The sequence below is a fragment of the Eptatretus burgeri genome, chromosome 5 (assembly GCF_056783735.1).
Source record: "Eptatretus burgeri isolate ZD-2024b chromosome 5, Ebu_testis_v1, whole genome shotgun sequence".
NCBI classification, from domain to species: domain Eukaryota; kingdom Metazoa; phylum Chordata; class Myxini; order Myxiniformes; family Myxinidae; genus Eptatretus; species Eptatretus burgeri.
Genome location: NC_140965.1, coordinates 27,176,639 through 27,188,699, shown reverse-complemented (window position 1 = coordinate 27,188,699; position 12,061 = coordinate 27,176,639). Strand labels below are relative to the sequence as shown.

The 12,061-nt window shown below is 42.4% G+C and overlaps 1 protein-coding gene across 6 annotated transcripts in view; it reads right to left on the bottom strand.

Annotated features, from left to right (window-relative positions):
* Positions 1 to 12,061, bottom strand: part of LOC147026122 (uncharacterized) — a 154,440-nt gene that overhangs the window by 122,434 nt on the left and 19,945 nt on the right. For 5 of the 6 annotated variants that reach the window (XM_085881236.1, XM_085881237.1, XM_085881235.1 and 2 more), the window contains 2 exons: positions 8,616 to 8,879; positions 8,143 to 8,235 (listed from right to left, as the gene is read on the bottom strand). In XM_085881236.1, the coding sequence (XP_085737362.1) occupies positions 8,143 to 8,235; positions 8,616 to 8,741 (219 nt within the window). In that variant the 5' untranslated portion in view covers positions 8,742 to 8,879. Of the gene's footprint in view, positions 1 to 8,142; positions 8,236 to 8,615; positions 8,880 to 9,233; positions 9,253 to 12,061 lie in introns of those variants that run through there. The other variant, XM_085881238.1, reaches the window with a different exon arrangement.

The window sequence follows — 12,061 nt, the reverse complement described above, 5'->3', positions numbered from 1 at the left end:
GAGTGACAACCTTCAAATCCGGTGTTCGGTGGGAGACGGCCCAACTGCTCCATCTAGCAGTCGTCCTCGCCACCAAGCCCGGCACCACAACAGTACTACCGTTCTGACTTAGGAGCGCTAAAGTGGTACCCGGAACCACCTTACACTCTCCGTGTCAGGATTCCTGGTCTTACTTTCTGTCTCACTCAAACTATAGCTACCGGGCGAGCATTAATCTCTCTTTTTTGCAAACATACATCATACACTTTTCATCATACATTTTTCTTACTCACTCATTTTCCCTCCTCACTTTATTCTCTCTTTTCTTAGTTTTCTATGCAGTTCTTTTATTTAAGGCTTGGCCTCGATGAGGACTATTTAGTCCGTGCCTGTAGCCTTCAACATGAAAAAACAAAACAAAATCAATTCGTCCTCGCGACACACCCAACCTGTCCACCAAGTTTTATCCGAATCGGTCCACAACCTTTTGAGATATCGTGTTTTATATTGGTTTAACCCTATCTCTCAATGGTGAAGAATCATTTTAAAAATTATCAGATTCGGATCTTCATCAAAATTGAATCTTCTTCCTTATCACACACCCAACATGTGCATCAAGTTTCGTGTGAATCCGTCCACAACTTTTTCAGACATTGTGCTATATATCCTTTTTGGCCCTATCTCTTAATGGTGAAGAATCACTTTAAAAATTCTAGTAGTTGGATCTGGATCCGGATGCAGATCTTCAACAAAATAAAATTAGTTCGGCCTTATCACACACCCAACCTGTCCATAAAATTTCATCCAGATCCGTCCACAACTTTTTGAGATATCCTGTACACAAACAGACAGACAAGCCAGTAGGCGGACATGGGTAGTCACCTACCCAATAGAACCTGACGCGATGGGCCCGTTCGATGGGGGAATGACCTGAGGATTAAGCACAAGAAAATTCATGATTCTCGCTTGAAGGATTCATGCTGCAGATTGTTTTTTCGTTAAAATACCCCCACATTTAGAGGTTTTTCGGCTGTTGCGAAGCAACGGAGGGGTCCATAGCAACGGTTCTTTCTCACACATAACTAGGACATACCATGAACCTACCATACCAGTTTCATGTATATCTGACTCATCGTCTCCAAGATATAACGAACTTCGTTTTTTTAATTGTTTTCGACCAGGGTTCATTCAGTCTATCTTCTCCGACAGTTTTCATAGGATCCGGCTGCAAATTTTTGACAATATGGCTGAATGTACTGCCCACAGTCGCTTGTGGCCCGATTTTTGAAAAAAAAAATCAATTTTTTATGATTTTTCAAAAATTTCAAAGTCCCGTTGCTTGGCAACGGTGGTGTCCATAGCAACGGTTCTCATTTGCACACAACTAGGTCATGGTATGAACCTACCAACCAAGTTTCATCGAAATCGCCATTGTATTAACTGAAATCGCCATTTTAAATACTGATAATAAGGGTAGAACAAATTAAAAAAAAAAAATTTGGAATTTTTTTTTTTTTTCCGACTCGATCGACTACCCAACAAACATATCGACGGAAAAACTGATAATAAGGATAGAACAAATTTCAAAATTAAATTTTTTTTTTTTTTTTTCGACTGGGTCGACTACCCAACAGACAGACAGAAAGGGGTGAAAACATAACCTCCTTCACCTTCGGTGGTGGAAGTAAACAAACAACCACGAAAAAAAAAAAACACTGAGTTAAACCTGCGTACTCCTTTCCTTCAGTGCCTGGTGATAACGTCATGAATCTGGAAACGGGAAGGAGCGGTGTACAATAATAATATTGCTACATGCATTTTCCCAGATGATGGCATTGTCCCAAGAGAACATGCCCTGGCACTGACATGTCAAGTTAACAGAACCTGTACACTGTCAGTGGTGATCACCATTTCTGGGACTTCATTCAAATGCCATGAAAGTGGCAGTGAAAGAGCAGGAAAGTCACAAAAAGGTAAAATGGTCTAATATTACCATCAAAAACAGAAAAGGGTTTTTAAATATCCATTTTTCGAACTACTAATCTCTCAACTCATGACCGACGTGTGATTGTTGATCTCGGAGGAAAATAGCATTTCCAATTTTTGCCCTTTATTAAAAGTTTCTCCGGCACAGGATTATGATCCTGCTCAATGGGACAGAATTACATTATGTAAGGCCCCAAAATACACTGATCAAGATTCATGCCAAAATGAAATAATCAAGCGGAAAAAAGCCAGAAAACAAATAATCAGTATTTTCAACCTCCAACATCAATCGAGTTCATCAAACATACATGGACGCAGCCTACATCACATCTCACAACAATGTTACCCATGTGAAAGAAGTAATAGAGATGCACGAAAACAAATCCACATGACACAGCAAGAAAGAGGATAACCCTTCAACATTCTCAGCTTCCTTCCTGATAAAGGCACTCTTCCAAAACAATGGAGAACAATATTGCCCTTGCCTGCTTAACTGAACCAGACATCTACTTGTACAGTACATCACGATATCCTCATGTGCCCCCAGATGTCATCCATGCGAAACTGGAAATTTTCGACAATGACTGCTGTCATTACTTTTCCTTGAATTGCAACACTTATCAGATGAGCGCTCCAAATACAATTGTTGCTCCAAGCTATAGTTTTTGGTAAAGTGTCCAAAGTGAACAATAGAGGTGAATCATTCGAAGAAGTGAATCCAAAATAACTTGAGATCCAAAATTGTTGACATGAACTGAAATAAAACGGTTGGATTTGAAACTTTGTGATTATGTAGCAGCAGACCTGCGTTTTAAATCAAGTGTGAGAGCGTGTCAGGCAAGATCCGTAACGATCTAGTATTGATTGGAAAGCTGGTTTGCAACATTATGGCATGTCTATCAAGATATTTATATGGAGTAGTGATCCAAAGCTCAGGGAGGAGATTGTACACATCGCATGCAAGATGAACGCAGTCGTTAACATCATTGCACTTTTATGAGGATTGCAAGGAGATTCGGAGACAATGGACAAACACAGCATATGGGATTTGGGGGTTTTAACCTGGGTTCTGTGCAGGGGTGAAACCAGGGTTTTCCTTTGGGGTGAGGGTCGGTGGGGAAAGTGGGGGTAAGGTTACCTGTTGAATGAGCAAGTAGCAGAGGTCCAGAAAATATTAAAGTACAAAATCAAGGTGACGGGGTAACAATGCAAGAGTGCCAATCACAGTCTATGCTGATATGTGCTTACTGCGATGCACTGCCGGTTGTACTAATCCAGTCAGACGATTTTCTCCCATACTTGAGCCAAGGAGGAGGCTCGAGCCCCCTGAGCACCCCTCCCCTCCCCACCACCCTCCAGGTGACACAAATGGTTCCCTGCATCGTGAGCTACATTTTCAAATGAGAGCACGAACAGGCTAACCCGGTAACTTCTCATGTGCAATTCAAGTAAAACGTCATCTCGGAATGTTTTAACCCTCTTTTGCTGCAATGAAGGGTTAATGCTTGAAATGTCAGCTTCCCACGTCGGTTAGCGTACCTCGATCAACATTGTCGATTTCATCCATTAAGTGACCTTGCTTTGTTTCACTCGATCAGCTTTCAAAATTGGATAAATGAAAAACAGAGAGGTCTCTTGCCAAAGTCTTCGAAATCGATGAGTAACTAAAAGCACAAGCCTTTCATCATGAAAGCAATTTCATGACCAATTTATCACGATTTCAGAAGGATCAAAGGTGAAGCGGCACGATTTAGCCAATAAATTTTGTAAGTTGGTGAATACAAGTAGGAACATTGAACAAAGCAAATTTGATATTTCTGGAGCAGAATTGTGCCAAAGAAAGGATTCAACCGACGTCACGTGGTGATATGCTGGAGATGCATCAGTGGCAAATGAACAGCGAATTGTTAGAGAGGAGATCAAAAGAGAAACTTCAAAAATTATTTTCATGCACAAGTCGTCCGATGATAAAGGTGTTTACTGGAAACTAAAAGGTGCGCTATACTTGGGACTGTCTATTGATATAGCAACCTGAACACCCTCCTTGGAAAATACACATTCCTCCGCAAAGTCCGAGTTACTGGCGAGAGCACGTCTAAACACCACTGGATAAATCAGAGCACGAGTGACTAAGGGCAGGTTTTCAGAAGTAAAAAAAAACAAACAAAAACAATTGAGTGATGCAAGTGTTGAACAGTCAGTTAATTTATAGTTATATTGTTACGAATTTGGAAAACTATCGCACACAACATTCAGGTCCTATAGATTAGTTATATCGGTAAGTATGTATTTTATAGATAGCTCCCGTCCCTTGTCTAATAGGTAAATAAATGTTCATGCGCTGTGAAGTTATTTTAATAGTCAGGTTTTCTTTTCGTCTATTCCTACACCCCCATCAACGCCAGCCACACCTTCACCTCGTTCTGCCCGACGCCATTATCCCGATGCGTTCGGCCACGTACGAGGGCAGAGTTAAAAGAGGAGCATCGCGGTGGTGCTCGACCAATCGGAATGCATTGAGTGACGTGACCGTTGCTCGGCCAATCGGACTTCCCCGACTCTGTGAGGGGCGGTCCAAGTGATGTCACCACGCCACCTGGCCAATCGAAGGTTTTGCCGCCCGTTTTGGCCAGTGAGAGGGACGGCGAGGATATGCACGCCAAAACTGGACAGTGACAGGGCGATGAGGGAATCTGCGCAGAAGGCCGTCCGGTCGGTGTAGAGAAGCGGGGAGGGCGGAGACACCCCCCCCTTCTGCGGGGGACAACGAAATAAAAAGGGCAGACGGCTGGTCTGAAAAGAGAGACAAGATTCGATTGGATTGGATTTGATTCGAGATTCAACAAGAGACTTCTCCACCGTCGTGGTCATCAGTCCTGGTCCTCGTCCGCCTCCACCACCTCCTCCTCCGAATGATCACGAGCTTGGGCGATCACCTCGACGCACCTCAACTGGGTCTGGCTGCGCTGGTCTGTCCTTGGGTGACCGGAGCTACGGGAAGGAGTGGATGCCAGCCGCACGCTCGCGGCCAGGTAGCCAGCTACCCTGATCTTCAGCCTGACTGTCCTCCGGGCTGGAGGTCCAATTAAAGACCATTTGGTCCGATTCTTTTGGATGTGTGCGTATGTGTGTTTGTGGCACCAGTCAGTAAGTAATTAATTGTTTAAGTGCTTGTGCTGTATGAAATTGCAATTCTTAATATTCGGTTTAGCTCTGTCCTTACGTGCTTCCCTCATTCCCCACCTATTGCATTATAAATAAACCCCGATTGTTAAATGTTTCAGTTCGTTCGCGTCCCTCCTTTCATTGACTGAGCGTGTCGCGTGCTGGGAAAAATTAGCAGGGCCGTTGTGCTGCCGTAAGGGGACATTTGGACCGACGGTTCTTGGCGATTAAACCACTCGGATCGCACACGGAATGAGCACGCTAAGCGGCTCATTTTCGTACGAGTTCCGTTGAGGGTGAATTTCCCCGGTAGATTCCCCGCGTGGATACTTAGGTATATAGAAATTTGGCTATTCACCCTATTCCACGCGGGTGACCTGTTGGCGATCTTCGGTCCAGTCAGGACCAGTCAGCTCCAGACTTCTCCGGAGTGACGACCTAAATTCCGGGCGATCGGTCGAGCAGACGCTACTGCTCCATCTTGCGGTCGTGCTCGCGGCCGACGTCCGGCCCCCGCAAAAATATATGGCAGGTCAGTATTATGAGAAGACAGAGTGTGTTTCATGGCAACAGAATAACGAGTCTCATAAAGCACGTCATTGTTTTGAATCTAGAAAACACCTGTGACACTACCTATCATTACCTCTGCCACCAAAGGTGAAGGTGGTCATGTTTTCACCCCTTTCTGTCTATTTGTGTACAGGATACCTTAAAAAGTTGTGGAAGGATCTGAATAAAACTTGGTGGACAGATTGGGTGTGTGACAAGGACGAATCATTTCCATTTTGGTGAAGATCCGAATCCGGATCTGGATATACGATAAATATTTAATTTTAAAAGTGATTCTTCACCATTGTGAGATCGGGTCACAAACGATATTTCAAAGATGTGTTGAGCCCGATATGTTCTCGTGGATCCGGCATTGCGTCGCAGAGGTATGTGCTCTACCGAGTGCCCTTCTCATTCCAGATGCGTTATGCAAGTACATGCAAACGTACCTTTACGTTGATATACAAAGTACGAGGAGATAGGGACAAGGGACACATACATTTAAGTATACTTCGCCTTTTCTACACCCTTATCCCGACTGGAATTACGAGGCTTTCATCTTTTACTAATCTGTTGACATCGATCATGCATTTTACATTTCATCTCATTGCTCCTCTTAGATCATTTCCACAGCTGCGTATTACACAATCATAGCTTTCGTGAAAGTTTACACCGTCTCCATAATGATGATGATCCCTCCAGGGACCTTTTGTGATGCCTACCCCACAATCTGATCATGGATGTCACCAGGAGTCAGCCACGATTTCACGGAACTAGATAACCAAGCCCACTTCGACAACACCGAGTGCACATTGAAAGTATGATCTCTCAATCTCTCTCATGTACCATACTCTTCACAGAGCGTCAGTGCCATGAAGAGCATTATATTTCACAAGCAGAAGCAGCTTCCTGACAGGGTTATCCTGGGTGGTTTGCCATTGCCTTCCCAGCATTAGTTAAGGCAGAAATTTGTAAATCGTTTGTGGTGCTGGTGATCGTGAAGAGTAGGCAAGCTAAGGATAGCGTGGGGTATTTCACATCCACCAGCTAATGACGAAAGATGTGACGCACGTTTAATGTCCGTCCAAGAGACAGCACACGCGTCGATTAATCAATCACCCAGCCCATGAAACACCGGAATGACGGTTTATAGCTGGGTCGGGATTCAAACCCAGGCACGACCGCTTTAAGGGCTAGAATTGGTCAACATCATCGCTGTCTTCCTTCCTACAGGGAAGGAAGACTTTTTTCCCCCAATGTCTTCCTCTCTCTCCTTTTCTTTAGAGCAATTAAAACTACGCACCACTCCTTCAGTTCTGGGCCAATAGTCTTAAAAAGTGGCATGGTGGTACCTTGATCCAATAAAAGCCCCTCAAATGTTTTTTTTTATATTTCAACCCACGTTTCAATTTCAAGAGGTCAAAGGTAAAACGCTAAAGTTACACATTCTTGTTACCAGCAAGCTGGTACTCATTTTTCCGACCTCGGAAGGACGACAGGTCGAGTTAACCCCACCTGGTATTAATTCAGCAACTGAGCGGGATTTGAACTCACGACCCTAGGATCCCAAGCCCACCACTAACCATTAAGCCAACACCAGGAATCTCCTTTTCACCCTTGCACAAATTAACATGCTGAAAATAAATATATAAATAAATAAATAAATAAATAAATACAAACCCCAACAGTCTTTACTTAAGGAACTCCCCTCACGTTGTTTTAAGGAATACTTTTTGGAGAAAACAAGCAAACAAGGTTTGGATGAGACTTCACTTGAGACTGAAGAGACTTGACCTCCTGATGGAGAACTATGAACTGAGCCAGCCATTACTCTAGCTGGGTGAGAAAGGGTTAACATAAAAATGGACCTTCATGTCCATAAATAAATACACATCAAAGCCAGAGAGCAGGGATTCCAGAGATTTTTGAAGCCATGCCTACAAAAAAAAATTTTTTTTTTGCTATCTGTAATATAACCCAGAGCGAAGAGCAATATGAGAGAACGTGGATGGGAGGTTAGGTCAAATTCAGGCAACACAGACACAAATTCCAAAGAGGGAGAAAAAAAAAAGGGATTTCTGCATCGACAATAACACAACATGAGCATCCTCTCGTTTTCAAACGAGCGTCATGTTGAAGAAAAATACAATTAGAGTTCAGGTAGTTACATTTTTGTTTCTCAAGGCCTGCAGAAGAGCCAAATAAACGGTGATCATAATACGATATGCACATTACCGGGTGAGAGCAGATAAAACACAGAACAAAGTCGACCCAGCCCTTCGCTACGGATCCAAATGATATCCACCTATTTGCCAAGTTGCATGAATGTCATACAAACCAGGTGTTCACGATTCAACCAGAAGCGGTGTAAACTTTGCATGAGTTTTTCGAACCATTTGCTAAATCAACCCGTTTTATTGCCACGCTTTGAGGAGTTGAAGCCTAAAAAAACAAAAACATCACCTTTAGGGCACAAAAAATGCAAGCATCCCCCAAACAGCAGTGCTGGGAAAGGTGCTTGAAGCTTTGGCGAAAGACATCCAGGTGCCAGAGAACCTGCGGAAAAGATGAGCAAGGTGCAAGGTTGAGCAATGGGATAGAGGTTGGGGGGGGGGGGGTGGGGAAGGAGACGATCCAAGAACACAAACTTTGTCACATAAATATTTGTATTTCTCAACGTAAATGGGGAAAAATAAAAATCACATACATGAACGATGTATCAACTTTCCAATCTTTTTCTCAAAAGGGGTAAACTGTAATCACACTTGCACAACAACTTCAATCATGAGCTTTGCGGTGCAGAGATTTAAGCTTATTTTAGCTCCATAACCCATCAATTTTCCTGCCAGTGAAATTACTAAAGTTGCACGGTGCACATAAACTCTCAACCCAAAAGCAGAAATCATTGCTCAACCTCCCGGGCACGAACAACACACCTGCACAGCGCTGTTCAGAAAGCAGCTATTCTGTCCGAGCTCATTTCCCAAGCCTTTGTCGACCACAGCAGAGTTGGACGGCGAGTGCGGGTCCGCTTGCTTTTCAAATTCAGTTTTGGAAGTCATTCCGAGAATGAGCTCACAATTTCGTCCTGGTAAATATATTTTAATCCATCTGGTAGTAGGACATCTTCAGATGCTAGGACACAACCTCTTGGCACCGTGGCATTTCAGTTTGCACGCATCCCATTGTTTGGACACATCCTGAAGAACAAATAAATATCACCAGGTGTCATTTTTCATAAGTTATAAAAAGCTTTATAAAAACTGCAACCATATAGCCACACACTAAAGGACACATTTTATCAATTATATATCAGCAAAATTCTTTGTTAAAAATAAATAAAAACGAAAGAGATATATATATATATATATATATATATATATATATATATATATATATATATATATATATATATATATATATATATATATATATATATATATATATATATATATATATATATATAGCCACACATTGAAAGTGCTGATAAAAATATAAACACAAATCTTAGCAGAATTTGCTACAAACAGTTGCAAGTTCATGGATACACCCACCCGAGTGCGATGCTCCAAATGTTTTTGTGCAGAGAGATCAAAGCTCCCCCAGCTGGCATTACTCCATAAGCTAATGCACGTGTGCAGTGCAGACACACCCATTCAAAGGGGCAAGAAAATAAAAGATGATAATAGTAACTATAAACTATATTTTAGCAACTAGGTCTTATACACAGGACGACACGACTGGTATGTGCAAACAGAACACATTCCTTGAACACAAAACAAGTCCTTGACTGCCAGAAGCATTAAGCATCATGGATATTTGGCATGCCATACATTCAAAACATGCCTCCGTGCAATGCCAAACAGGCATCTTAAGCTGGTTTTTCATGACCTGGAGATCATGACGTTCCACAAGGAAGATAACCCTTCGCAGATCGATCCCCAGTCCAAGTGGCTTTTGCAACATTCCACTACAAGGACTCAGTCGGTCCAGGTTTGAACAAACAAAGCTTGGACGCCTGGCATTCTTCATCGAGACCAGATAGGGTGGAGGTGGGTGTGAGGCACACATGGCTCGACTTCCACCATTAGGAAACAAGAAAAACAGCCACTTGCAACAATTCATCACGCTGCAAATGAACGTTGCAGGACCAGTAAAGCGTGAATCCCCCTACCACTTGCAACAAGCATTCAAGCACAACATTAAGGGAAACAATGCGCAAAATCTGCTTGCGCTGACGTTTTGCCAAGGCTGAAAAATACAATGCAATGACTTAACACGTGTAAAATGCACAACACACTTGACTCTCCCTTCTTTAATAAAATCATCACAATTACAAACTGCCAACACCAAGTGTAAGCCATGTTGTTATTATCCTACAGTGATCTAAGGTTCACGTAATTCATTGCACATTTACACATGAAAGACGTACAAGGATACTCGGGGACTGTACTTTTTAAAACAAATTACAAAGAATAGACAATCAAATAATGAGAACAAAACATTTGGAATTTGAAACAGAGATCTCGCCCGGATGGCACACCTACGTTTGACCGCATTGGCAACTTCACGGGTAGTCATGCGCACATTGCAAACGTTCGGTCAACATTGGATTTCAGATGGAAATAGACGGTTAGAGTTGTGGACAATGACATTAGACCAACGATGGAACAATGTTGGGGGGGGGGGCAGAGGGTGAGGGTGTGGATGGTGATTCAATACATTGCACTTTCTTGGATTGTCACCCAAATTCCATCTAAGAACCACCACAAACTGTCAACGATGATACAACGTTCACCCGATGATCAAAACTATGGTGGCCGAACAAAATGGTCACCAAGGCCAATGCAACTGTTGCTGGCTGGAAAGCATCAGAGGTTTCTGCTTAGTTGGGAACTGCAGCGAAGTAATCACGATTAAGTTGGGAAGACTCAGCAGTGAATTAAAGAGAAATAATTAAGTTATAAAGAACGATTAAAAAATAAATAAATAAATAAAAGGATGACGAAGGGAAAATTTTTTTCACCATCTGTCCAATTTGTTTGTCTGTGACCTGAATATCTCAAAAAGTTACGGTCGGATTTGGACGAAACTTGGTTGCAGCTGGGGTGTGTGACAAGGACAAAGTGATTCGATTTTGTTGAGGATTCGAGTATGAAATTTTTTTTTAATCTTTGAAGTGAATATTCACCATTGAGAGATGGGGCCAAAAAAATTATGTATAGCACGGTATTTCAAAAAGTTGTGGACGAGTTATGACAAAACTTGGTGGAGAAGTTGGTTACATGACAAGAACAAGCCTATTCGATTTTGGTTTTGGTCCTGATGCAGATCCAGCCTATCAGTGGGATACAAAACGTAAACTGTTCAACCTGGCGGAGGTACGCGCTCAACCGAGTGCCCTTCTCGTTTATCATCACATGCATTTTCAAAATATTGATTCACTCCTTCACCAACAAACTTGGAAAGCAGATTAAACTGGGAGGGCACTCCGAAGAGCGCGTACCTCCGCCACGTAATGCCTGATCCACGAGAACATATTGGGCCCAATACATTTTTGAAATATCATGCTAAACAATACTATATCGTTTTTGGCCTGATCTTTCAATGGTGAATATAATCACTTTAAAAATTCTAGTAGCCGGATCCGGATCCAGATTTTCATCAAAATCTAAACACTTCATCCTTGTCATGCACCCAACCTGTCCACAAAATTTCATGCGGATCCGTCCGTAACTTTTTGAGATATCGTGTACACAAACAAATGAAATTGCTCGTTGAGCAAGGAATTGCCGGAATAACTTTGTCATATCTCCATGATCTCTGAAAAAACAAAAACCTGGAAATAAATTTGGTTTTTATAAGTCGATAGTGCTACTGTTTGAGTTATGGCACTTAGTTTGGTCATGATCATAACTTGGAAATCAATCACACTTGAAATGGCATTTTTATTGCAATTTGAAAGTTTTGACCCGACCCCCACTGACATTCGACCCCCGACCGCTAAGAAGGGTGTTGGTGTGACACCCCAATGAGACATATGGTTGGATGCAGAATTGGACGATGCACATTTTGGATTTGGTTTGAAGTTGATACGACAATTTTTACGGACGTTATTGCGAAAATGAGAATTTCGGTTTTTTGGTGACCTTGACCTTGACCTTTGACCTAGATTCACCAAAAACGACAAGTGTCTAAGTTGGACCATGGCCGACATCTGTACCCAGTTTGGTCATGATCGCTGAAACGGTGTGGCTGCTAAGGGGTAAACAAACACACAAACAGGCAGACAAGCCGGTAGGCGGCGATGGGTCGACGAGCATGGAAACTATAAGATATAGAGCAAAATGGATGTCATATAGCGGATAGGGAATCACCTTTA